The following is a 26157-nucleotide window of genomic DNA, read 5'->3' on the forward strand; positions in this document are numbered from 1 at the left end:
GGTAGGAGGGCCCTGATTCATAGCGAGCGCTCTGGTCAGAGCGTTCAGCTCTGAATCAGGCCCTTTGTCCGAATCTTTGAGGCTGAACATCAGTCCCTGTAAGTGTCTGTCGACGTTCAGATCCCAGAAACGTGTAGATCTGTCTGGTACTCACCACAGGAGGGAAAACACTGCTACAGTTATATAGAAGTTGAGTAATATGCACTATTTTGATAGATTGCCCTGTGATGGGAGCCTGCAGGTGGGAGACACAATCAGAGACCTATTCATGGATAATGTTGTGTCAGCTACTTATATTCACACCTGTTTTGCAGTCCCGCAACTGCGCTTACTCTCATTGTGCTATATATAGATAAATATATCATTGGCTGCGTATGGCTTCAAGACATTTTACTCCGTAATAATAAAAAGAAAGTGAATGAAATGAAAAACACATTAAATTATAAACCCTTCCTGTAAATATGTTCTACTTTCTCTCTTAAAAAGAGGTAAATGGACTCTCACATTTATTGGAGGCTAAATAGCAGAACATAAAACTGTTCACACAGAAGTCCCCAATGATTGGCGCTGGATTGTGCGCGATAAACATTATAAATAAGCAGAAAGCTGAATTCAGTTTGATGGGGCTGCAAATACCGCACCTCGGGGTGCCGGGCTGTTTGTAGATTCCATCGATTGTGTCGCTCAGTGTGACTCCACCATAATTTTGCCGCTGTCAAAAGAACACACTTTGAAATATGGAATAAAAATGTTTTAAGAGAAATAAAAAAAATTATACGTTGGGACATATTCCCCCCCAAAAAAAAATCACAGAAAAAAAGAATCTAAAGTTTTGTATTTAACTTTTTTTTTATGTGCATTGTAAATAAAGTTTTGCTTTATCATGACAATTTTTTTTTATATGAAAGTTATAATAGGAAAAGTATATGATTACTAATAACCATTTTCTCTTGAGTTGAGAATTTTAACTGCCATATAATTTGTCGTTCTCATCAGACTGAGGATTTAGGTGAATAGCTGATTGCGTTCTCGTCCTTCATGAATACGCCGGGCTCAGTGATACTAAACGCTATACAGGTTGAGTCTCCCATATCCAAATATTCCGATATATGGAATATTCCGAAATACGGAATAATTTTTACATGACTGAGATAATGAAATCTTTGATTTTTTATGGTTCAATGTACACAAACTTTGTCTAAGGCACAAATTATTAAAAATATTGTATAGAATACAATATTTGTGTGTATAAGGTGTATATGAAACATAAATAAATTTCATGTATGTACACAAACTTTGCTTGAGCCACAAAATTATTGAAAATATTGTATAAAATTACCTGCAGGCTGTGTGTATAAGGTGTATATAACACATAAATGCATTCTGTGTGTATATTGGGGTCCCATTCCCAAGTTATTTCGTTATGATATGCAAATATTCCAAAATACGGAATATTCCGTTATCCAAAATACCCCTGGTCCCGAGCATTTTGGATATGGGAGACTCAACCTGTACATCCAGAGGTCTGTTGGATCCACAGAGTAAAGCTGGAAACACACTAGACCAACTTACATCCAACCAGCCAACTAGTTGATTGGTTGGAATGAAAATCTGGTAAGGTATGAAAAGCAAATGACAATCAGCAATTTGCTCCCAAACGCCGGAAAATGGCCAATTTAACAAACTTGTCTGATGACCATTTTCATCTGTTTTCTGGCATTTAGGAGCAAATTGCTGATCATCAGTTACTCCACATATGTTACCAGATTTTCATTCCAACCAATCAACTAGTTGGCTGGTTGGATGAAAGTTTGTCTAGTGTGTGGCCAGCTTAAAGCTGGCCACACATCTAAAGATTATCTGTCCAACCATCTAACTAGTTGATTGGTTGGAATGAAAATCTGGTAAGATATGGGAGTAACTGATGATCAGCAATTTGCTCCTAAATGCCAGAAAACAGATATAAATGGACGTCAGACAAGTTTGTTAAATATTTGATCAAAACAATTTGTTCAAACAACAGTTTTTGTTCATTTTGCAGCGTTTGGGAGCAAATTGATGATTGTCATTTGCTTTCATACCTTACCAGATTCTCATTCCAACCAATCAACTAGTTGGCTGGTTGGACAGATAATCTTTAGATGTGTGGCCAGCTTTAGTGCCCTGAGATGGGTCCTAATGAAAGACTAGAACACAGTCGGCTATTCACGGAAATCCTCAATATCATCACAAAGATAGTTTTATCCTTTCATTAATGTCACTTTTATTAGACCAATTTCTTTTAAACAAAATGACACCTTTTGTGACTGATTTTAGCCCTACTTCAGACCAACAAGTAAGTCCCTTTCCCTAAACCCTTCTGTCCACTGTTAGATTGTTAGCTCCAAGATCGAGTGGTGACATCTTATTGCATTTGCTGTGGACACTATAACAAATCATAATCAAAATAACGTGATTGATACCTCTATATTGTTATCTTGTATTTGGAGTCAAATCTACTCTGATTGTTAATACTGTGGATGAATATAGCTGATGTTCATGTCATGGACCTGTTGTCTACTGCTGAAAGCATGCCTACAGTACTAGCTCCTTCCATAAATGTGTCCCAATACAGAGGCACTTCCACTGTGCTCCCCGGGGGCTCTTCACTCCTTTCTCACATGATGGAAAGGTTACACAAATTACAGCTTGGTTGGTGATTTATTTGCATTTTGTTCTTAAATGCGTGGAGGGGTTAAAGAAGGACCAGTATTTAATTGGGCAATATTAATAGGGTTTGATAATTCCTAGAAGAACTTATGTTCCCATCACCTATTATATACTGTATGCTGTAAACATAACATGACAGAAACGTCATATGTTATAGTCTAAAAGCAGGGCAATAGATAGGATAGGCAAACTGTTGGAGAATAGCTAAAGCTGCAGGATGAGTATTGCTCGAGAAGCTATACCAGAGGGACAGTAGGTGGCGCTGTGTCTTAAATTGTCACTGCTGTAGCTTCTCTTTGATATGATAGTGTACTCTCTTGTAGGACTCTTGTCTGTTTTAATCCACCATGTTCTGCTATGATGTGTACAGGTCACAGTAGGGTTTGTCCCACAAACATTCCTACTTGTTGAAAACATATTCTTTAGCACAAGCAAGGATCGTGCCTTAGCGGGCATGTTCAGGGGGAAACATGTTTTCCATTTTATTTTTTAATTTTTTTTTAACCTTTTTCTATTAAATAGATGAGGGATGGTTGCACAGCCACATGAACACAGTTATTAATTATTAATTAACTAGTAAAGCGACCCAGCATATGGCGGGTCACCTCAGTCTGTCTCATGCTTTGCCCCACCCCCTCTCTATCTTCAGCTCCACCCCCCTCTCTGCTGCTCTGTCCCTCCACCTCCACCCACGTTGTTTGCTCTCGCTCCCTGTATTTACCTCATTCCGTTCCCGGCGGCCAGGTCCTTCTCCTAGGCTAGATCTGTTCCGGCGCGAGGGACGGTATTTTGGCATCGGGATTTCGCCCGCCGGCATCCCGTGCGGCGGTAAACTAACTACATCCCAGGTCCATATATATTTGGACACACACACGGTATTTGTTATTTTGTCTCTGTGGTCACAATATTGGATTTTAAATGAAACAATGGAGATGCAATTGAAGTGCAGACGTTTAGGAATTACCGCTGTTTTTATACATAGTCCCCTATTTTCAGGGGCTCCAATGTAATTGGATAAATGAAGATAATCCTAAATGAAATGTACATTTTTAATACTTTGTTGAGAATCCTTTGCACACAATGACTGCCCGCAGTCTGGAACCCGTGGACGTCACCAAATTCTGGTTTCCTTCTTTGTTATGCTGTGCCAGGCCCGTGCTGCAGCTTTCTTCACTTGCTGTCTGCTCGTTGGATCCGTCTGCCTTTAGTTTAGTCTTCAGCAAGTGAAGTGCAGGCTCCCTCGGGTGACTGACTTGGTCATTGCAGAATATTCTACTTCTTCGCCTTAGAAAACTCCCTGGTTGTTTTCGCAGTGAGTGAAGCGCCCTTCAAAAAAACTGAGCAGACAGAGAATCCCTGTACACTTCTATCTGGCTGCTCCTGTCTTCTGTCACATCATCAATAAACACTTTTGACCCAGTGCCATTGGAAGCCAAGCATGCCCATGCCATCGCTCTGCCCATACCGTGTGTTACAGATGATGGGGTATGCGTCAGATCATCAGCCATTCCCAGCCGTCTCCATACTTTGTTCTTCTCATCATTCTGGTACAAGTTGATCTTAGGCTGAAAACACTCTAGACGATATATTGGACGATTTGTCGCTTTGAGGCGAATTGGAACGACATATAGTCCATACCACCTAATGTGTCTGCGCAATCGCTCGTGCACCTACGTCGTCAGCGCTGCAGGTCAGATGGGACGACGTAGCTGATGGCATGCAGGTACGTGGAGGATGGAAGGACATATCGTGCGGCCGTAAACCGGATCGTGCATTGTGTACGGCCGACCGCTATGTCATTCCATCGGGTCTCGGGTTGGCTGGGAAACACTTTTGTTCTGATGTGTATCCAACCTTGGTTTCATCAGTCCACAGAGATCTCTTCTACAACTGGGCTGGCTTTTTGAGAAGTTTATTAATCTGGCCTTTTATTCTTGAGGGTTATGAATAGTTTGCACCTTGTGATGAACCCTCTGCGTTTGGTTCCATGAAGTCTTCTCTTTATTGTAGACTTGGGCAATGATGTGCTGACCTCCTGGAGAGTGTTCTTCACTTGGCTGGATCATCCTGTGATCATCCATCACTGTTGTCTTCCGAAGACGTCCAGCCCTTTTTGTGCTGCAGAGCTCACCCACGCGGTCTCTTCCTCTCAGAATTAGAGCTCCATTGAAAGCATGTTGTGAGTTTACAACCCAAACTCGAGGCTTTCTGCCTGCTGAATTGATAATGAAATAAGGAATAACCCAACCTGTCCATGAGACAGCTCTGAGTCAATTGTCCAATTGCTTTTGGTCCCTTGAAAAGAGGGGGCTATATATTAAATAGCTGGAATTCCTAAACCATTCTCCCATTTGGATGTGAATTCCCTCAAATTAAAGTTAATAGTCTGCACTTTAAAACCATATTCATTATATAACTGTAACGTGAATATGTTTTGGTAAACAGCTAAAATACCAAAAATTGTGTCAGTGTCCAAATACACAATACTGTACAAAAGTTTTAGGCAGGTGTGAACCAAATGCTGCAAAGTAAGAATGATTTAATAAAAGTGTTAATCATCTAATTTTATCAATTCACAAAATGCAGAAGAGAAATCTAAATCAAATCAATATGTGGTGTGACCACCCTTTGCCTTTAAAACAGCACCAATTCTTCTAGGTACACTTGCACAAATTCAGGAATTTTGTAGGATTATAGTAAGGTGTATGATTAACCAATCATACCAAACAGCTGATAATGATCATCATTTTTATATGTAGGTTAAAACACAGGGCCTAATTCACTACAGAGTGCTATTCTGCTTATACGCACGCAACTGCGTTGCTAATATCAGCGGTGCTATTTAAATGTTTGCATTCGCATTGCTTTTGTAGCCTGACATAAGGACGCCCACTTCCCCTTACTCACAACCGTATACTTGACCAACATTGGACTGCGTAGACACTGTGCACGCAATTGTTAACGCAGCGCCTACCACGCGCACTGTGATACATGCGCAGTGCGAATTAAGTGACCGATTGTGAGCATATAAGTAACTGTGTTCCTTGCTGAATCAGGCCCACAGTCTTAACTGAAACAGAGACAGCTGTGTAGGAGGCTTAAAACTGGGTGAGGAACAGCCAAACTCTGCTACAAAGGTGAGGTTGTGGGATACCGTTGGACGTCACAGGTCCTAAACCATGGTAAGACTGAGCACAGCAACAAGACACAAGGTAGTTCTACTGCTTCAGCAAGATCTCTCCCAGGCAAAGATTTCAAAGCAGACCGGGGTTTCAAGATGTGCTGTTCAAGCTCTTTTGAAGAAGCACAAAGAAACGGGCAACTTAGGGACCTAGACACAGTGCTCGGCCAAGGACACTCAGTGCATCAGATGAAAGACACGTCATGCTTTGAAATCGGAAGATGTCCAGCAGTGCCATCAGCTCAGAACTGGCAGAAACACAGTGGGACCCAGGTACACCCATCTACTGTTCGGAGAAGTCTGGCCAGAAGTGGTCTTCATGGATGAATTGCAGCCAAAAAGCCATACCTTCCACGTGGAAACAAGGCCAAGAGACTCAACTATGCACGGAAACATAGGAACTGGGGTGCACAAAACTGGCAGCAGGTGCTCTGGACTGAGGAGTCAGAATGTGAAATATTTGGCTATAACAGGCAGTTTGTTCGCCGATGGGCTGGAGAGCGGTACAATAATGAGGGTCTGCAGGTAACAGTGACGCATGGTGGAGGTTCCTTGCAAGTTGGGGGCTGTATTTCGGCAAATGGAGTAGGTCAGGATTAATGGTGTCCTCAATGCTGAGAAATACAGGCAGGTACTTACCCATCATGTAATACCATCAGGGAGGAATCTGATTGGCTCCAAATTTATTCTACAGCAGGACAACGACCCCAAACATACAGCCAATGTCATTAAGAACTATCTTCAGTGTAAAGAAGAACAAGGAGTCCTGGAAGTGATGATATGGTCCCCACAGAGCCCTGATCTCATCATCACCAAGTCTGTCTGGGATTACATGAAGAGACAGAAGGATATGAGCAAGCTATATCCACAGAAGATTTGTGGTTAGTTCTCCAAGATGTTTGGAACAACCTCCCTGTCCAGTTCCTTCAAAAACTGTGTGCAAGTGTACCTAGAAGAATTGGTGCTGTTGTGAAGACAAAGGGTGGTCACACCAAATATTGATTTGATTTAGATTTCTCTTCTGTTCATTCACTTTGCATTTTGTTAATTGATAAAAAATAAACTATTAACATTTCTATTTTTGAAAGCACTCTTACTCTGCACCATTATTTCCACACCTGCCTAAAACCTTTGCACCGTATTGTATATGGACCTAACTGTATATGTCATATTTACCAGTAAGGTCTGTGGTGGCACTGGCTGTACATACAGCTTCCCATTGTCTCCCTGCCAGCATCTTATGTGGTGACCTGGGCTTATTTTACTATCCTCACCTGTAGGTTCACTATTTGCACTGATCCTCAGCAACCAATCAGCAATTGGCTTTCATTGGTGTAGTGCAGGTTAGACAATGCAAATGTCTGATTGGTTTCTATGATATTGGTGAAAACTGTGCACATCCCTGCAATCTTGGTGAATGAGCCCTCTTCCGCTGTAAATCAAAAATCGTAAACCCAGCATTCACCTGAGGGGCTGCATCTCATTAACACCCGTTTCCAGCAAGGGCCATAGGGGGTCATTCAGACCCACTCGCGAGCGGCAGTCCGCTCGCAAGTGGGTCGATGTTCCCCACTGCGCATGCGCACGATGGAGGGAGCTCCGTCGTGCGCATGCGCGAGACCCGGCGAGCGAAGGACTTTCCATCGCTCCGGGTCTCGCACCAAAGGGGGCGTGCTGTCGATGTTGATTGACAGCACGCCCCCTTTGGTGGGCGTTCCGGGGGCGTGCCTGCCAGACGGAGGTGTTCCTATGGGAACGCCTACAGTCTGAAGCCGACCCAACTGACATCACTAGTGATGTCAGTGGGAGTGATTTTGGCTCTGATAGAGCCAAAATCACTCCTGGCCTTGCGGTTGAGAAAACCGACCACAGGGTTTCTCTCGCAAGTCCGATGTTCGCGATGGTCAAGACCATCGCGACCATCTTGTTGGACGCTCGTATATGCTGTGGGTGGTGACCCACAGCTATACGAGCGTCCAGGAGGACGCTCCATTTTAATGGAGGTGGGCCCTGATTCAGAGCGAGCGCTCTGGTCAGAGCGTCCGGCTCTGAATCAGGGCCATAGAATACAGCGCTTGTTCCCAGCGAGCAGTCTTTGTCTCGGCTGTAATGGAACTGCTGACGATGATTCAGCAGCTGGTAGATACAAAACTATTTCTTTGTGCTGTTTGAGGCTCTGACAGGAGAAAATGACTTCTATTTAAACTCCGTATTTCCTGTGATCATTCCTCACATTGGCAGAATGTTTCACTGAGCCCAAACAAGCGGCAGATAAGCGTGATGCATTGTCTTGTGCAGGGAGGAGAATAATGGGAGACTGGTGGGAGTGGGTTTGTCAGCAGTGTCTTGTTCTTAGGGGAAGTCTCTTCATAACCTCTTTATTAGTGTCTGTCAGGCTCACTCAGCGCTCTGTTCCTAATGAAGTTCTGCTAAGTTTTCAGGTTTGTCCAGAGAAAACAAAATAATATGGTACTGTACTGTGTAGATAGGAGAGACGTACAGCAGGGGTGCCAGAGTATAGGTAAGTACTGCAATGAAGCTCCTGTTCACCTGGAACCCAGAATCGCTGCTCCACAGATTCTTAAAACTTAAAGGTGTATTCAGTGAAGCCTGCGGTACCATCGTAACCTCGCGTGATGTGCGGCTGCCCACATTAGAGGCTACTACAATAGGTTGACCCGCGTTATATTAACACAAGAGGTTCCTATTGTAACTCGCCACTCATGTGACAGGGTCTCAGTGCGGAGTCTGCAGCTAGAGCGCTCTCATGTGACAGGTTCTCAGTGCGGAGTCTGCAGCCTGAGCGCTCTCATGTGACAGGTTCTCAGTGCGAAGTCTGCAGCCTGAGCGCTCTCATGTGACAGGTTCTCAGTGCGGGTCTGCAGCCTGAGCGCTGTCATGTGACAGGTTCTCAGTGCGGAGTCAGCAGCCTGAGCGCTCTCATGTGACAGGTTCTCAGTGCGGAGTCTGCATCCTGAGCGCTCTCATGTGACAGGTTCTCAGTGCGGAGTCTGCATCATGAGCGCTCTCATGTGACAGGTTCTCAGTGCGGAGTCTGCATCATGAGCGCTCTCATGTGACAGGTTCTCAGTGCGGAGTCTGCAGCCTGAGCGCTCTCATGTGACAGGTTCTCAGTGCGGAGTCTGCAGCCTGAGCGCTCTCATGTGACAGGTTCTCAGTGCGGAGTCTGCAGCCTGAGCGCTCTCATGTGACAGGTTCTCAGTGCGGAGTCTGCAGCCTGAGCGCTCTCATGTGACAGGTTCTCAGTGCGGAGTCTGCAGCCTGAGCGCTCTCATGTGACAGGTTCTCAGTGCGGAGTCTGCAGCCTGAGCGCTCTCATGTGACAGGTTCTCAGTGCGGAGTCTGCAGCCTGAGTGCTCTCATGTGACAGGTTCTCAGTGCGGAGTCTGCAGCTAGAGCGCTCTCATGTGACAGGTTCTCAGTGCGGAGTCTGCAGCTAGAGCGCTCTCATGTGACAGGGTCTCAGTGCGGAGTCTGCAGCCTGAGCGCTCTCATGTGACAGGTTCTCAGTGCAGAGTCTGCAGCCTGAGCGCTCTCATGTGACAGGTTCTCAGTGCGGAGTCTGCAGTCTGAGCGCTCTCATGTGACAGGTTCTCGGTGCGGAGTCTGCAGCTAGAGCGCTCTCATGTGACAGGTTCTCAGTGTGGAGTCTGCAGCTAGAGCGCTCTCATGTGACAGGTTCTCAGTGCGGAGTCTGCAGCTAGAGCGCTCTCATGTGACAGGTTCTCAGTGCGGAGTCTGCAGCCTGAGCGCTCTCATGTAACAGGTTCTCAGTGCAGAGTCAGCAGCCTGAGCGCTCTCATGTGACAGGTTCTCAGTGCGGAGTCTGCATCCTGAGCGCTCTCATGTGACAGGTTCTCGGTGCGGAGTCTGCAGTCTGAGCGCTCTCATGTGACAGGTTCTCGGTGCGGAGTCTGCAGCTAGAGCGCTCTCATGTGACAGGTTCTCAGTGCGGAGTCTGCAGCCTGAGCGCTCTCATGTGACAGGTTCTCAGTGCGGAGTCTGCAGCTAGAGCGCTCTCATGTGACAGGTTCTCAGTGCGGAGACTGCAGCCTGAGCGCTCTCATGTGACAGGTTCTCAGTGTGGAGTCTGCAGCCTGAGCGCTCTCATGTGACAGATTCTCAGTGCGGAGTCTGCAGCCTGAGCGCTCTTATGTGACAGGTTCTCAGTGCGGAGACTGCAGCCTGAGCGCTCTCATGTGACAGGTTCTCAGTGTGGAGTCTGCAGCCTGAGCGCTCTCATGTGACAGGTTCTCAGTGTGGAGTCTGCAGCCTGAGCGCTCTCATGTGACAGGTTCTCAGTGCGGACTCTGCAATCTGAGCGCTCTCATGTGACAGGTTCTCAGTGCGGAGTCTGCAGCCGGAGCGCTCTCATGTGACAGGTTCTCAGTGCGGAGTCTGCAGCCTGAGCGCTCTCATGTGACAGGTTCTCAGTGCGGAGTCTGCAGCCTGAGCGCTCTCATGTGACAGGTTCTCAGTGCGGAGTCTGCAGCCTGAGCGCTCTCATGTGACAGGTTCTCAGTGCGGAGTCTGCAGCCTGAGCGCTCTCATGTGACAGGTTCTCAGTGCGGAGTCTGCAGCCTGAGCGCTCTCATGTGACAGGTTCTCAGTGCGGAGTCTGCAGCTAGAGTGCTCTCATGTGACAGGTTCTCAGTGCGGAGTCTGCAGTCTGAGCGCTCTCATGTGACAGGTTCTCAGTGCGGAGTCTGCAGCCTGAGCGCTCTCATGTGACAGGTCCTCAGTGCGGAGTCTGCAGCCTGAGCGCTCTCATGTGACAGGTTCTCAGTGCGGAGTCTGCAGCCTGAGCGCTCTCATGTGACAGGTCCTCAGTGCGGAGTCTGCAGCCTGAGCGCTCTCATGTGACAGGTTCTCAGTGCGGAGTCTGCAGCCTGAGCGCTCTCATGTGACAGGTTCTCAGTGCGGAGTCTGCAGCCTGAGCGCTCTCATGTGACAGGTTCTCAGTGTTTCCATTATTTCTCAGATCTGCTTGTGATCACTGTGTTTCTATGACAGGTTTAGAAGCGTTGATCTATAGTCTGTACTATCAGCGTATAAGTGGTAATATAGATCCATTGTAATACAGAGCTACGCCACAAGCCTGTAAGACTGTGAGATGAAAGCTACAGAGTAAGATCTGCAGCTTTACTGTGTAGAGACATCTAATCTGACAATACAGCAGCAAAGCCCAGAGCAGCACAAGGAGAAGATCACACAGTCTGCAAATTGTAATTAGAGTCTGGCAAACCTTGCGCTGATGTATTAGTCCTTTCGGGGGCCCGCCAGGGTGCGCAGCATGGCCCCAAGACCCCCAAGATACCATGGCCTCACCCCCTTCAGCACCAACACGTGTGAAGAAGGCCCCACATTCTGTATGCTGAATAGTACTGAGGGGCATCCAGGGCGTTAAATGCCCCCTTCTCACTCCGGATATTCTTGCTGTGCTCCTATGGCTGGGTAATAACCAGCTGTCACAGTGATATTATATCATGTATGGTGATAAATGCCCCTTCTCACTCCGGATATTCTTGCTGTGGTCCTATGGCTGGTTATTACGCAGCTGTCACAGTGATATTATATCATGTATGGTGATAAATGCCCCTTCTCACTCCGGATATTCTTGCTGTTCTCCTATGGCTGGTTATTACCCAGCTGTCACAGTGATATTATATCATGTATGGTGATAAATGCCCCCTTCTCACTCCGGATATTCTTGCTGTGGTCCTATGGCTGGTTATTACCCAGCTGTCACAGTGATATTATATCATGTATGGTGATAAATGCCCCTTCTCACTCCGGATATTCTTGCTGTGGTCCTATGGCTGGTTATTACCCAGCTGTCACAGTGACATTATATCATGTATGGTGATAAATGCCACCTTCTCACTCCGGATATTCTTGCTGTGCTCCTATGGCTGGTTATTACCCAGCTGTCACAGTGATATTATATCATGTATGGTGATAAATGCCCCCTTCTCACTCCGGATATTCTTGCTGTGGTCCTCTGGCTGGTTATTACCCAGCTGTCACAGTGATATTATATCATGTATGGTGATAAATGCCCCTTCTCACTCCGGATATTCTTGCTGTGGTCCTCTGGCTGGTTATTACCCAGCTGTCAGTGATATTATATCATGTATGGTGACAAATGCCCCTTCTGACTCCGGATATTCTTGCTGTGGTCCTATGGCTGGTTATTACCCAGCTGTCACAGTGATATTATATCATGTATGGTGATAAATGCCCCCTTCTCACTCCGGATATTCTTGCTGTGGTCCACTGGCTGGTTATTACCCAGCTGTCAGTGATATTATATCATGTATGGTGATAAATGCCCCTTCTCACTCCGGATATTCTTGCTGTGGTCCTCTGGCTGGTTATTACCCAGCTGTCAGTGATATTATATCATGTATGGTGACAAATGCCCCTTCTGACTCCGGATATTCTTGCTGTGCTCCTATGGCTGGTTATTACCCAGCTGTCACAGTGATATTATATCATGTATGGTGATAAATGCCCCCTTCTCACTCCGGATATTCTTGCTGTGGTCCACTGGCTGGTTATTACCCAGCTGTCAGTGATATTATATCATGTATGGTGATAAATGCCCCTTCTCACTCCGGATATTCTTGCTGTGGTCCACTGGCTGGTTATTACCCAGCTGTCAGTGATATTATATCATGTATGGTGATAAATGCCCCTTCTCACTCCGGATATTCTTCCTGTGGTCCTCTGGCTGGTTATTACGCAGCTGTCACAGTGATATTATATCATGTATGGTGATAAATGATTTCTATCGTTACAATAAGCAGTGATTCAGGATAGATGACTTTATTCCCGCTATAAGTAAATACTCTGCTTGTTTCTGCTCCAGAGCTGACTGTACACAATTATGGGCGATGAACTCATTTGTATCTCATTTGCATGTGTGGCTGAAGGGACGTAACTAGGCGCTGATGTGCCGTGCGCATGTAGGCGACGTTTAGTGAGGAGCGCACAGATTGTGGAGGTCCAACCACAGATATGCGCAGAATCGGCCTGTTTCAGAGATGTACGCGAATCCCACTACGACTGCGTCTGTACACAGCGACTGTGCGTAATTATGCAAATATTGCAGTCGCCGGGATTTGTATTGCGGCGCCTCCTAGACATGGCAAATCCAAGGGGCTGCGTAGAAAGACGCAGCATTGGCCGTAGATCCTGTCATAATTGACTGTCTGAGAAACCCTATAACCGCGCATAATGGCCGCATGCACTGACACACCAAAGCCATTTCTACTGCGTACGGTAATTGCGGATGCAGACTGCGACACGCCTGTGTTATTGCCGCCACTTCCCATGTACCTACCGCAAACCATCACTGGCTAAAAATCACACTGCAGGTGAAAAGTCGCTGCGAGCGAGCGATTTGCCTCGACAAATGAGCCGTAAACCTTAGCCACATGCGCCATTTACCAATAATTGTTCAACTACCTAAATCTCTGAATCAGGCTTAGGACCTGCCGAATGCAAATATCGGGACTCTGCACGTGCACAGGATCCGTCCCGTGTGATCGCACGCAGGCCCCCATATGCCTCTCCCGATTGACAGACATATTGCCCCCGTTTTCCGGGAGTGGCAAGGTCAGGATCTGTGTCCATTGGCGCTGATTCCTGGCCTCGCATACCGGCCAGCCTGCAAAAGCTGAGGCTTACTCAGCTGGCCAGCGCCGTCTGATATTTCGACCAATGATTGTGATGGTTATCTCAGGCTGCGAATTCGGTCTCGGTGCTGGGATTGCAGATGCAGAAGGGATGTCAGACACTTCCTGCTGCATTTGTATTTTAGCCAGGTTGGAATAACAAAGCTGCTTGTGTGCGGCCTTACAGTTCCATCCTCTGCTGAATCAGCCTTTTAATGTACAGGAAAATATATTTATTATTTATGTGCTCGCAGTGTGGGAGCAATTACTACCGATTGGGGTCCTCTCTGCGTCAGCCCCGTGTGCTCATTGGGGTCCTCTCTGCGTCAGCCCCGTGTGCTCATTGGGGTCCTCTCTGCGCCAGCCCCGTGTGCTCCTGGTAGAGCAGCATTCCCAATAACTGACAGGATTGTCACTGACTTGGGGCCTGATTTAGCATGGAGCGCTATTCTGCTTATACGTACACGTAACTGCGTTGCTAATATCAGCGGTGCTATTTAAATATATGCGTTCACATTGCATACGCAGCCTAACATAAGGACGCCCACTTCCCCATACTCCCATCCGTATACTAGGGCAACATTGCGAAACAATCGGTAACATCGGACCCATGCGCACAGTTACGGAAGCCCAGACCTCACTCAGGAATTGCTAATTCTGCGTACGCTATGAGGCCTCAGGAGGCGTCCGGTATCACAGTGGATAATTTATGCACGACCATGTCACGGCGTTGAAACGCACCAGCACGCCCGCTTTCACCCGACCACCACCCACAATCGGCACTTTCTGTCAGTCACTCTGCTCTGGGTCTCCGTAGCTTCAGCAAACGCAGTTTCCATCGCACTTGTTAGTTCGCACAGGCACACTGCGATGCATATGCAGAACGTAACAATCGACCGATGGCGTGCGTCTTTGCCGCTGCGTTCCTTGCTGAGTCAGGTCCTTGATCCTTTCAGTTCCGGATCCCCGGGGACTGAGCTTCCTCCTATCCTGTAATATTTCATCTGTCACATTATAAAGTGAGATGGGTGCGAGCGGGAGGACCAGCGAGAGCTCCCTGGGGCTCATGGCAGGCATGGGGGTATTAGACACATTAATGGTACTAATACCGTGATACAGAGGTGGACTCTAATGCGCGGCTGTGGTTTCTTTCGGAGTTAGGGCCTGATTCAGAGCCGCTCGTAAGCGGCCGCTCGTTCGTTCCGAACGATGTTTGCACAACTGCCATGCGTACGGATCGTAATACGCATACACGAACCAGTCAGTGTGGCCGAAAATCATTTGTTCTCTAAATAGCGAATGCCTGCTAATATGAATGACAGGAGGAGGCGTATGTGGGTGGTAACGGGGGAAGGTGCTTGAAAACGGGGAGTGGAGATCCGATCGCAGGCGTGCTTAAAGGCCAAAACGGTGGTTTTATGGGTGTGCATAATTAATGCAGCAGCGTCATTGACCACATCACTGGGTTATTTTATAGTCAGAACTGCTCGCATGATTGCGGTAGGAAAAACCAAACCCAAGAATAGCGAACAGTTCATACGCTGGTCGATGTACTCGATTAATCTAATAAATAGCGGATATGACGTAGGATGCGAGCGGCCAGGGGGCGTAGTTTTCCAAAAAACGACCGCATGTTTTGTTCGCTCGTTCAGACCTAGAGGCGTGAACAGACCGCAAAGAGCGAACGGTTCATTTGAATAGCCACCCCTTTTTTCTGAACGAGCGAGTGCAAATAGCGTCCGGCTCTGAATGAGGTCCTTAGAGCGACAGTAATATGCAAATACTAGTATCAGGCTTCCCCTTGTGTACCAGCGTGTGCCGGACATTGCAAGCCCAGAGATGCCCACTTACAATGTCCGTGGGCAGCGCAAATCTGCCAAAGGACTCAAACACTCCTCCATCGGTGCACCATTGCGATCACCATCGATACTTAGGACACCCTATCTCTGGCACAATGTCTCCTCCTAAATTTTCTCTAAGCATGGCCTCTGTGACTGTGGCTCTACGTATGAGAACAAAGCCGCGCCCGTGACCCTCCCATAATGCGCCAATGAGACGGCCTTTCTTTGTGATCACTTCAAGCCCCCTCCCAGTCACCTGTCGGGAACGCCCATGGCTTTCCACCGCCATCCCAAATGAGAGAGATTCCGTGCGCAGCAAAGATCGCTTCTCGCACTGAGTGGTACGCATGTACCATAGGGGTTTCCAGTACTTTTTTGCGTATGCGCAGTAGCAAATAATCGCTCCACAGCGCAAATCAAAATTGTGTCCATCTCTCAATCCACCCCCGGAATAATCAGGCGCAAAACATCGATTTTTAAGCATCAGAAACATCGGTAGGTACAGGTAGCTTCATGGAACAGCCCCCGGGGCTCTGGAGTGGGGACCAGAGGGTAGTGCGATATATATATACCCTGCCCAGGATTGCAGCCCTAATGTTCTATGTTCCTCCTGTCTTGCAGGAAAAAGAGAAGCTGTATGTGGAACTGAAGCACATCCTGGCGCGGCAACCGGGCCCCGAAGCCGCCGAGCAGCTGCAGCTCTATCAACGGACCCTACGGGAAAAGACCAAGCAGCTTAAGGCAAGTACCTCCTGTATGACCACCTTATTGCACATGCCCATGTAGCGGTCCTGGGCAACGCTCCCTAAGGTCATCGGAATATATTGGGAATCTGTCCTCCACCAGTAATTACTCCTTATGTCTGGAGTCCTGTGAATATGAACCTTCTTAGCCTTATCCTGCACGGCACCATGCGTAGGGGACCGTCCTCCTCACCTCATAAGTCTCTGTCCTCCTGTTCTGCCGGTCTCCTCTCCCTGTACTGTAGGGTAGCGTAGAGCGAGTTGGTATTTTCTCTGTGCATCCTCAGAACATTGAGGGTCTCATTCAGATCCGGGCCGCTTGCTAGTGCTTGAGCGCTCGCAAGCGGGTCGATGTTGGGCTCTTCGCACGCGCAGCGGCCGCACTGCGCGTGCTCAAGCCCCGGATTGAGAGAGAAATTCTCTCGCTCCGGGGCTCACTACAAAAGGGGCGGCTGTCGATGGTGATCGACAGCTCGCCCCCTTTTGTAGGCGTGGCAGGGGGGGGTGGTTTCACAAATGGAGGCGTTCCCGAACGAACGCCTGCCGTTTGTGGGCGGCCCCACTGACATCACCAGTGATGTCAGTGGGAGAGCTTCCTGCTCTATTAGAGCCAGAAGCTCTCTGGGACTTGCGGCAGACGAGACCCTACCACAAAGGTCTCGCCGCAAGCCCCGATGGTGGCGATGGTCTTGACCATCGCGACCATCAACCTGGCCGCTCGCTAAAGCTGTGGATGGTCACCCACAGCTTAGCGAGCGGCCAGGAGGCCGGCTCTTTTTAGTGATGCGGCGGTCCTCAATCAGAGCGAGCGCTCGCATTTTGCAAGCGCCTCTGATGAGGTCCTGAGTGCACGCATGTTTGTCTCTGTAGATTTGTGCGATGCTGTTACTGAAGGTTCCTGCACCTGGATTATTACCTACGTGAGACGTGGAGCAGATTGTGCTGTATTAGAGGTGTTTGTACTTTAATGTGTTTGTTACACATAAACTATATGTCTCACAACACGGACGCAATGAATTATCTATGCCTGGCGTATACCAGGTGAATATACAACTGCCCACCGCATCTTGATCTGCGCCTGTGGGCTGAAAGGCGATATCTTTGCGTGCTCTTTTTTTTTTTTTTTAAAGTAATTTACACATTTTGTGACCAACTCTGGATAAGCATCATATAATATTGTTGTTATAAATACGTCATCTATGCCTGTGTTTTATAATTGTTCATTTGCGGCTTTTGTTAAATAGCCTCAATACTTACATAAGCCTAAATCATATGGTAATAGCCGTTTCCTCAGGGCCTAAGGCTTGATAAATAGGCCTCTGTGCTGAATTCCCTTTGGGATGACTCTTGCTGCAAGCACATACATCTTTGTCTCTTTTCAGGCTCTCTCGTCAGAAGTGAACATGTACGAGTCCCAGAGCCAGGAGTACAAGTACGAGGTGGAGAGATTGGCCACCGAGCTGCAGAACGTGAAGAAAAAATACCTCACCCAAAAACGTAAAGAGCAGCAGGCAAGGTGGGTGGAGATGTTCTATAAAACCGCTGCGTAATACGGCCGCGCTATATAAACTTGCAATAATAAACTTTCTTCACTTTCATGCCCCTGGTGCTGAGAACACGCCGCAGGTCCATTGGTAAAATATCGTGAGCGCATTTCCTATTTTATTTTGTACAGAGGACCCGATTCATTACGGATCACTATTGCGATCGCAGCAGCGATTACGCACGCAGTTCTGCTGCGAAAATATTCTAATGTCTGCAACTGCTCACCCGCCCACTGCCGCTTTCTCACATCCGTAACACCTCGCAGCCCTGCGTATACATCGGTAACATCGGACCCTCACGCAGAATTACAGCAGCTCTGACCGGTCTCAGAAATTGCAACGCTCGTCGCACGCAGTGAGTACACAAGCTGCGTATGCGGTCGCAGTGGCTAATTTATGCCCGGCCATGTAACGGCGGTCAAAAGGACAGGCGCGCATGCTTTTCTCAGGCCACCCCCGTCACTACCCCCAAGGGCCGGCGTCCCGTCACTCACTCAGCGATGGCTTTCTGTCTGCGTGCGTAACTGCAGTGCTATCGCAATCCTAACCTGTGCCCTGTGGTGCATGCGCAGTACACCAGTACCCATCATCGGCTGATTTGCGTACACTTTTCAAATTGCGATCCGTGATGAATTAGGCCAAGAGTTTGATATCGTACATTTATCACTTATTCTGTTACTGTCTATGGGGCGAAAACCGTCAGAGGACGGGCGCAGGAACAAAACATTGCCTACAAACGCAGCTCAGTAGTCGGCTCGAGTCGGACCCCCTCGCTAGGATGCGTTCGCACGCAGCCTACCGATGTTTGCATTCTGTGCATGCGTACGCATCGTAGTGAGCGAAATAGTCCATGCGGTCGGGAAGCGCATGCTGCGCATAGCCACCTCGCTAGAATGAGTGACAGGACGAGCCGTTTGTGGGTGGTGTCAGGGGATGGTCGATGGATACGGGGGGGGGGTGGTGCGAACGCAGGGGGGCCTGAGCGTCTTAGCGCCGATTCAGAGGTGTGCATAATTAAGACGCAGCGTCATAGTACACGGCACCTGGTTGAAATTCACATTAAAGCACTCGCAGTGCTTGCGGTAGTGAATGGTCAGCTACAAGTGCTGCGATCGCTTCAGATGGTACTCGATGTTACCGGTGGTTACATCCTGGAGGTGACGTGAATAAGTGGGCTTCTTAAGACAGGCTGGTGGGCGTCTACATACACACCGCGATCGCACGCCAAGACATTGTGGGCGTGCTAATGCCTTGCTGTGCGATCGCGGTATTTGCATACTTTCGCTGCTTGCGAATGCATCTAGCGAGCGGGTCTGAATCGGGCCCTCTGTTCCTAAATTAATAACAATAAATGCTTATGATAGTTCCCTTTAAAGTGCACCAGTCACCTACACATGGCGCATATTGCCCTGAATGCGGTGAATGCAGAGTGGAGGAATATAATGGACTTTCCCACCATAATGTTACTTCTTCAAGAGAGAGTTATTGTTATGTGAAAGGGATTTTATTCCGAATCTGTTGCTTCTCTGGAATTTTGTTTTGTACTTGTTAGGAGGGAAAAAGGTCCCTCCGTCCCTGCCTGCGAACAGCAGACCAACATGGCGGACAGAACGATAAGCAGAGGAGTTTATACCTGAGAATAATGTGCGCTCTGGAATACCAGTTTGCTGCCGATTCTTTAGGAGTCCGTGACAGCACCGAGTCGGAGAAGAAGAAGCCGTCTCATAGGAAACAGGGACAGATATTAGAGAGGTGAATTAGGGGCAGCGATGTAAGTATTACTAGTGGTGATCAGATGTGCACTGGAGGTACCGGGTCTGTGCTGTGCCATGGTGGACACTGGACCATCTAAGGCTCAAACTGCTTCGTCTAGGGTGGAAGTGAGTGAGGTGGTGATGAAAGAGGCAGCCAGCCCCGGGCAGGGGAGCTATAGGTGTTACAAAGGGTTTTAGTGAATATGAGAAGTATATTGATCGATCTGTAATGGCTGCAGGGTGTGCGGTGCACATGGGCCCCTGGTCCCAGGGGGGCCCGCACCGCACACCCGGCACCCATATAGTTTTATACTTACCCATCCGAAGTCACCAGAGTCCTGCTCTGCAGCAGAAATCACTGGGAAAATGGTGGCGGCCATTTTCCCATTGACTTGTGCATCTGTAGTCTGCTGTCCCCGGAAAAACAGCACGGCTCTAAGCCAGAATCTACTGCACTGACTCTCACGGGAGAGGATGGGGCCCGAACTGAGGCCCTGATTCAGAGCCGGACGCTCTGACAGAGCGCTCGCTCTGAATCAGGGCCGTCCCTCTTACTTTTTGGAGCGGCCTCCTGGCCGCTCGCATAGCTGTGGGTGACCACCCACAGCTATAGCGAGCGGCCAAAATTATGGTCGCGATGGTCAAGACCATCGCGACCATCGGGCTTGTGACGAGACCCTTGTGGTAGGGTCTCGTCTGCCGCAAGCCCTGGAGTGCTTTTGGCTCTATCAGAGCCAAAAGCACTCCCACTGACATCACTAGTGATGTCAGTGGGGCCGGCCCCAGACGGTAGGCGTTCACCATCAACAGCACGCCCCCTTTGGTGCGAGACCCATAACGACGGCTTGGCCGTCGTTATTCGGGTCTCGTGCATGCGCACGACGGAGCTGCCTCCATCGTGCGCATGCGCACTTGGGCAACATCGCCCCGCTTGCGAGCGCTCAGCGCTCATGAGCGGGTCTGAATCAGGCCCAGAGTCTACACACATGCCCTCTCCTCTCTTAAAATGACCCTGCCCAAACTATTTCCCTTTCTCCAGCTCAGGTCTTCCTGCCTGCTGACAGGGAGAGCAGAGCCTGGAGTAGGCTTCTGTAATCAGCCTGTGTGTCTGATATGTCTGATAGACCACAGGCTGATCACAAAAAAAAAAATTGTTATAATAGAAAATAAAAAAATTACACTTACCTGCAACTAGGGATAGATGATTGTGACCCCGGTCATCTGATCGCTGGGCTTCTTCTGTCACCCCGGTCACCTGATCCGTCCTGTGATGTAATAAAAGTCCCGGCCGGCATCACAGAGGATCTCACCGGATCACAGATCACCGAGGTATGTTAGCGAAACGGTGAGTGGAGCCAACGATGCAATGCTCAGGCACAGTCTCACAGTCATTTCCATGAAAGAAGTACAGGAGGGGATGTCACAGGGACAGAACGTTCTGCATATCCTGTTATACTACCAAAGGAACGTCTGAGATGAACAATGCTAAACTAATTCTGGTAAACTTAAAAACAAAATGGTGAATCCTCTGGTCATGAAACGGTTACTGAACCTGCAGGTGCAACAGTAACATTATACGAGGAGGTTCATTGCGACATAACCGCTCAGCGCAGACATAATAGAACGGTTATTAAGTGTTTTCGTTCTTACCATTTTTTTTTTTTTTTTAAGCCACTATTTTTCGGCATAAAGAGAATTGATCAGCTCCCAGTGTGTTGTTATCAGAGCACAATACGAGGTTCTCTGTTTTGTCTTGCGAGAGGACATTGCAGGAAACATTAGTACAATTTCCGCAACAAAAGAAGCAGATGTAGCCGGACGTTCCGCGTGATTGTGATTTCCTTGTGTAGAGCTCTTAAGGTTCTCCTCAGTACTAATAGCCGTTTACGTGTGCGCTCGCTGAGATAAGTGCCGCAGAAGAAGTCGTCCATCTTTGCCCATGAAGTTTGAAAATGAACCCTGTGACTGACTGTATAAAACTTGCACTCGCCTTATAGCAACCAATCAGCAATTAACTCCTAAGTCACACAATGACAGCCCTTGTCTGATGGACCGGTTGATTTGGCTTTGTGACAATGTGCGCCTTCGGGCGATGTTGGTAAATAGCCCCTTTTGGGCCTGATTCAGAGTGGCACGCAGCGCCGATGTTCCCAAGATTGAGCTATTTATTATTGTTTTGCCACAGCACGTGCATGAAAAGCCATATCTAGAAAAACAGTGACACAAAAACAATGTGCAAATATAATCCACATATATAAAAACTGTCATGAGAAATTTGTTTTTCAGAATGTCTCCCGCCTCCTGCCTTGTCCTTGCGCTATGATAAATTGGTGCACTTCTTGCATCCTGTACCGGTTGGACTTTCAAATCCTCAGCTAATATAGCCCAAGGTTTAAAAATAAAAACATTGGGACAAAATTGATTTCGCCACTGATCCCGCATTTGTTCCATCCTCCCAACCATGTCTCTAATTTACTGTATAGCCGAAGCCATAACCCCCAGTTACACTGCAAAACTCAGAACTGTCCCTACGCATTGATAAACAACAGTCTGTCATCCCGTTTCCCGCTCACCTGTCGCTGGAACAGTATGGTAGATGAGGCGCCCACCTCCATGTACCGTCATTAATGTCCCCACGTTCCAGCTGTGTGATTTACATTTCTGCTTATCTTTGCGGTATATTACATCAGATAACAGTGTCTTTTTCTCTCTGTGGCTGTGCAAGAAATGATAAAGATAAATCCGTCAATCTTTCTGCAGTTACAGCAATAAAGCTTCTGCTTACAAGAAGAATATATAATTTGCAGGGATTAATGAGCCATAGGAAGCACAAAGATAACACGCGTCTGGGGCAGAAAGTTTTCATTTAACGGAATGCAGAGGGAATTTATGTAGTGACGGGTCAGGTTTGCTCCACAGAAGTGGTACTTAGGGGCCAATTCTATATGGTCATGGACATTGTGTGTACTGTTTCTGGTCACATAGTTGTTGGTGGCATTAAAGACAGCATAGGAATCTGTTAGTGGCCTTAAGGACAGTGTAGGAGGCTATTAGTGGTCCAAAGTACAGTACAAGAGGCTGTTAGTGGCCTTAAGGACAGTGTAGTAGGCTGTTAATGGTCATAAGTACTGTACAGTTGCATACCTCCCGACATGACCCTCTCCAGGAGGGACACAATGCTCTGGTCCTGGACTTCCCTGGTAAGAGGTGGGGCTGCAGCGCAGTCCAATATTCAAATAGGGGGGTCACACCAACTGCCAGTGAGTCCCAGCCAGTGATGTTGGCAGTGTGTGATATGACAGTTGGTGTGACTCCCCTATTTGAATTTTGAACTGCGCTGCAGCCCCGCCTCTTACCAGGGAAGTCCAGGACCAGAGCATTGTGTCCCTCCTGGAGAGGGTCATGTTGGGAGGTATGCAGGAGGCTGCTAGTGCCCCTAAGGACAGTGTAGGAGGCCGCTAGTCGCCAAAAGGACATTATAGTAGGCTGATAGTGGCAGTAAGGACAGAGTAGGTGGCTGTTAGTGGCCATAAGGACAGTGCAGGAGGCTGTCAGTGGGCATAGATACAGTGTACAAGGCTGTTTGTTGCTGTAAGAACCATGTAGGAAGCTGTTAGTTGCCATAAGAACAGCATAGGAGGCTGATAGTGGTCATAAGGACAGCGTAGAAGGCTGTTAGTGGCATAAAGATGGCTATGAGACTGTGAGCGGCCATAAGGACAACGTAGGAGGCTGTTAATGGCATAAGGATAGGATAGCAGTCTGATAGTTGCCATAGTAACAGTGTAGGAAGCTGATAGTGACCATAAGGACAGTGTAAGAGGCTATTAGTGGCCATAAAGACAGAATAGGAGGTATATAGTGGCTGTTAGAGGCATTGGTATAGTGTAGGAGTCTGTTAATGTCCATATGTACAGTATAGGGGACTGTTAGTGCCATAAGGACAGCTTAGGAGGCTTTGTGTATCCATAAGGGCAGTATAGGTGCTGTTAGTGGCATTAGGACAGTGTAGGAGACATATAGTAGCTGTTAGTGGCATTAGGACAGTGTAGGAGTATGTTAATGTCCATATGTACAGTATAGAGGACTGTTAGTGCCATAAGGACAGCTTAGGAGGCTTTTAGTAGCCATAAGGGCAGTATAGGTGCTGTTAGTGGCATTAGGACAGTGTAGGAGACATATAGTAGCTGTTAGTGGCATTAGGACAGTATATGAGTCTGCTAATGGCCATATGTACAGTATAGGGAACTGTTAGTTCCATAAGTACAGCATAGGAGTCTTTTAGTAGCCATAAAGGGCAGCATAGTAGCTGTTAGTGGCATTAGGACAGTGTAGGAGTCTGCTAATGGCCATATGTACAGTATAGGGGGCTTTTAGTGCCATAAGGACAGCATAAGAGGATTTTAGTAGCCCTAAGGGCAGCGTAGGAGGCTGTTAGTGGCATTAGGACAGTGGAGGAGGCTGTTAGTGGCATTAGGACAGTGGAGGAGGCTGTTAGTGGCATTAGGACAGGGTAGGAGGCTGTTAGTGACATTAGGACAGCGCAGGAGGCTGTTAGTGGCAATAGGACAGTGTAGGAGGCTGTTAGTGGCAATAGGACAGTGTAGGAGGCTGTTAGTGGCATTAGGACAGTGTAGGAGGCTGTTAGTGACAATAGGACAGTGTAGGAGGCTGTTAGTGGCAATAGGACAGCGCAGGAGGCTGTTAGTGGCATTAGGACAGCGTAGGAGGCTGTTAGTGACATTAGGACAGTGGAGGAGGCTGTTAGTGGCATTAGGACAGTGGAGGAGGCTGTTAGTGGCATTAGGACAGCGCAGGAGGCTGTTAGTGGCAATAGGACAGCGTAGGAGTCTGTTAGTGGCATTAGGACAGTGTAGGAGACTGTTAGTGGCATTAGGACAGTGTAGGAGTCTGTTAGTGGCATTAGGACAGTGGAGGAGGCTGTTAGTGACGTTAGGACAGTGGAGGAGGCTGTTAGTGACGTTAGGACAGTGTAGGAGGCTGTTAGTGACGTTAGGACAGTGTAGGAGGCTGTTAGTGGCGTTAGGACAGTGGAGGAGGCTGTTAGTGACGTTAGGACAGTGTTGGAGGCTGTTAGTGGCAATAGGACAGCGCAGGAGGCTGTTAGTGGCATTAGGACAGTGTAGGAGGCTGTTAGTGGCATTAGGACAGTGCAGGAGGCTGTTAGTGACATTAGGACAGTGTAGGAGTCTGTTAGTGGCATTAGGACAGTGTAGGAGTCTGTTAGTGGCATTAGGACAGTGTAGGAGTCTGTTAGTGGCATTAGGACAGTGTAGGAGTCTGTTAGTGACGTTAGGACAGTGTAGGAGGCTGTTAGTGACGTTAGGACAGTGTAGGAGGCTGTTAGTGGCTTTAGGACAGTGGAGGAGGCTGTTAGTGGCATTAGGACAGTGGAGGAGGCTGTTAGTGGCATTAGGACAGTGGAGGAGGCTGTTAGTGGCAATAGACATAGTATTGTGTGCTGTTATAAATTGTCACATAATTACACATTACATCTTTTATTAATGTCAGTCCTGCTGCAGCGTTTGGGACACTGCGAGCGACATGGCAGCACCAGATCTGCGCAGTGCGGCTTCTGTGTATGTGCAGAGCTAAAATAATTTCCGATGTGTAATGTAACCTCTCTGAATTAGGCCCTGAAAGTCGCAATTTCTCCCTTTCAAAGACGCAATATTCTACTTCTATTTTGTAATAGAATTGTAAAAAGTTGCAGCCTTAGGTTTTAGCCTCAGAAAAAGGATGCGGGACCTAATGTGCACTGAGGACATCGCTCAGCCAATCACAGTAGCTGAGGCCTCCGAACTCCCCCAGTGATGGAAGAAAGAGAAGCCCCACGCTCACAGGCGGAATGACATTCTCTGTGTGTGTGATCTTTCAATGATATATTTTATTTGCCAAGCAGAGTTACTGTTTTATATTGTTATTAATTCCGCCATTGGTTCCCTGTTTAGGGAGAAGGAGAGAAGCATGGCGGACACAGATGCTCCTTATATGCAGCGACCGGAAGGACCGCGCTTCACAGGAGGCGGATTTCCACTCAGCCATGTCCCAAAGATCACAGCCTAAACCCGTATCTTCCTGTCTTCCCATAGTGTTTATCTATTCATTGTAATAAACGTAATTCTTTACCGTGTAATTGTCGCTTATTGTAGTTTTTGCAGGCAGACTTCTCGGTTTCTTTGGCTTGTTATCAATACAAGGAAAAATCGGTGTTATATACAGGTTTATTATGTTTATGTGTATTTGTCTTTATAATGAAAGCCCAAATCCACTTCTCATATACACACAGTGACGGAGACCGGCCCAGAGAAGAGGTACGTTACCATTTTGTTTTCATAAATAAATATGTGCAATATGCCATTTTTTTTCATTACTGCAATAAAATATGACACCTTGGGGCTCATTCTACGTTGAGATCAAAGCAAAAAGAGTAAATAACTTTTTATCTGGTACAAACCGCGCTGCACTGCAAGGGGGGCAAATACATTTATTATTTTTGCATGCAGGGTAAATACTGACTGATTTTGCATGTAGCCCACACATGCTGGGCAGCTTTATTCTTACACAGCAATTAATATCTCAGCTAGGACACGCCCCTCCCACATCTTATATATCTACCCCACCCAGCAGTGTAGCATGGTGCTACCCCGGAGTCCAGTCTCTA

General features: G+C 47.6%; 1 protein-coding gene across 1 annotated transcript in view; it reads left to right on the forward strand.

Annotated features, from left to right (window-relative positions):
- Window positions 1-25620, forward strand: part of CFAP58 (cilia and flagella associated protein 58) — a 290913-nt gene extending 265293 nt beyond the window's left edge. Inside the window, exons 16-18 of the mRNA XM_088479395.1 lie at window positions 16053-16172; window positions 17557-17690; window positions 25445-25620. Of these exons, the coding sequence (XP_088335521.1) occupies window positions 16053-16172; window positions 17557-17690; window positions 25445-25559 (369 nt within the window). The 3' untranslated portion in view covers window positions 25560-25620. The remainder of the gene's footprint in view (window positions 1-16052; window positions 16173-17556; window positions 17691-25444) is intronic.
- Window positions 25621-26157: the final 537 nt, after the last annotated feature.

The sequence above is a fragment of the Taudactylus pleione genome, unplaced genomic scaffold (genome assembly GCF_031769625.1).
Source record: "Taudactylus pleione unplaced genomic scaffold, aTauple2 ptg000231l, whole genome shotgun sequence".
NCBI lineage: Eukaryota > Metazoa > Chordata > Amphibia > Anura > Myobatrachidae > Taudactylus > Taudactylus pleione.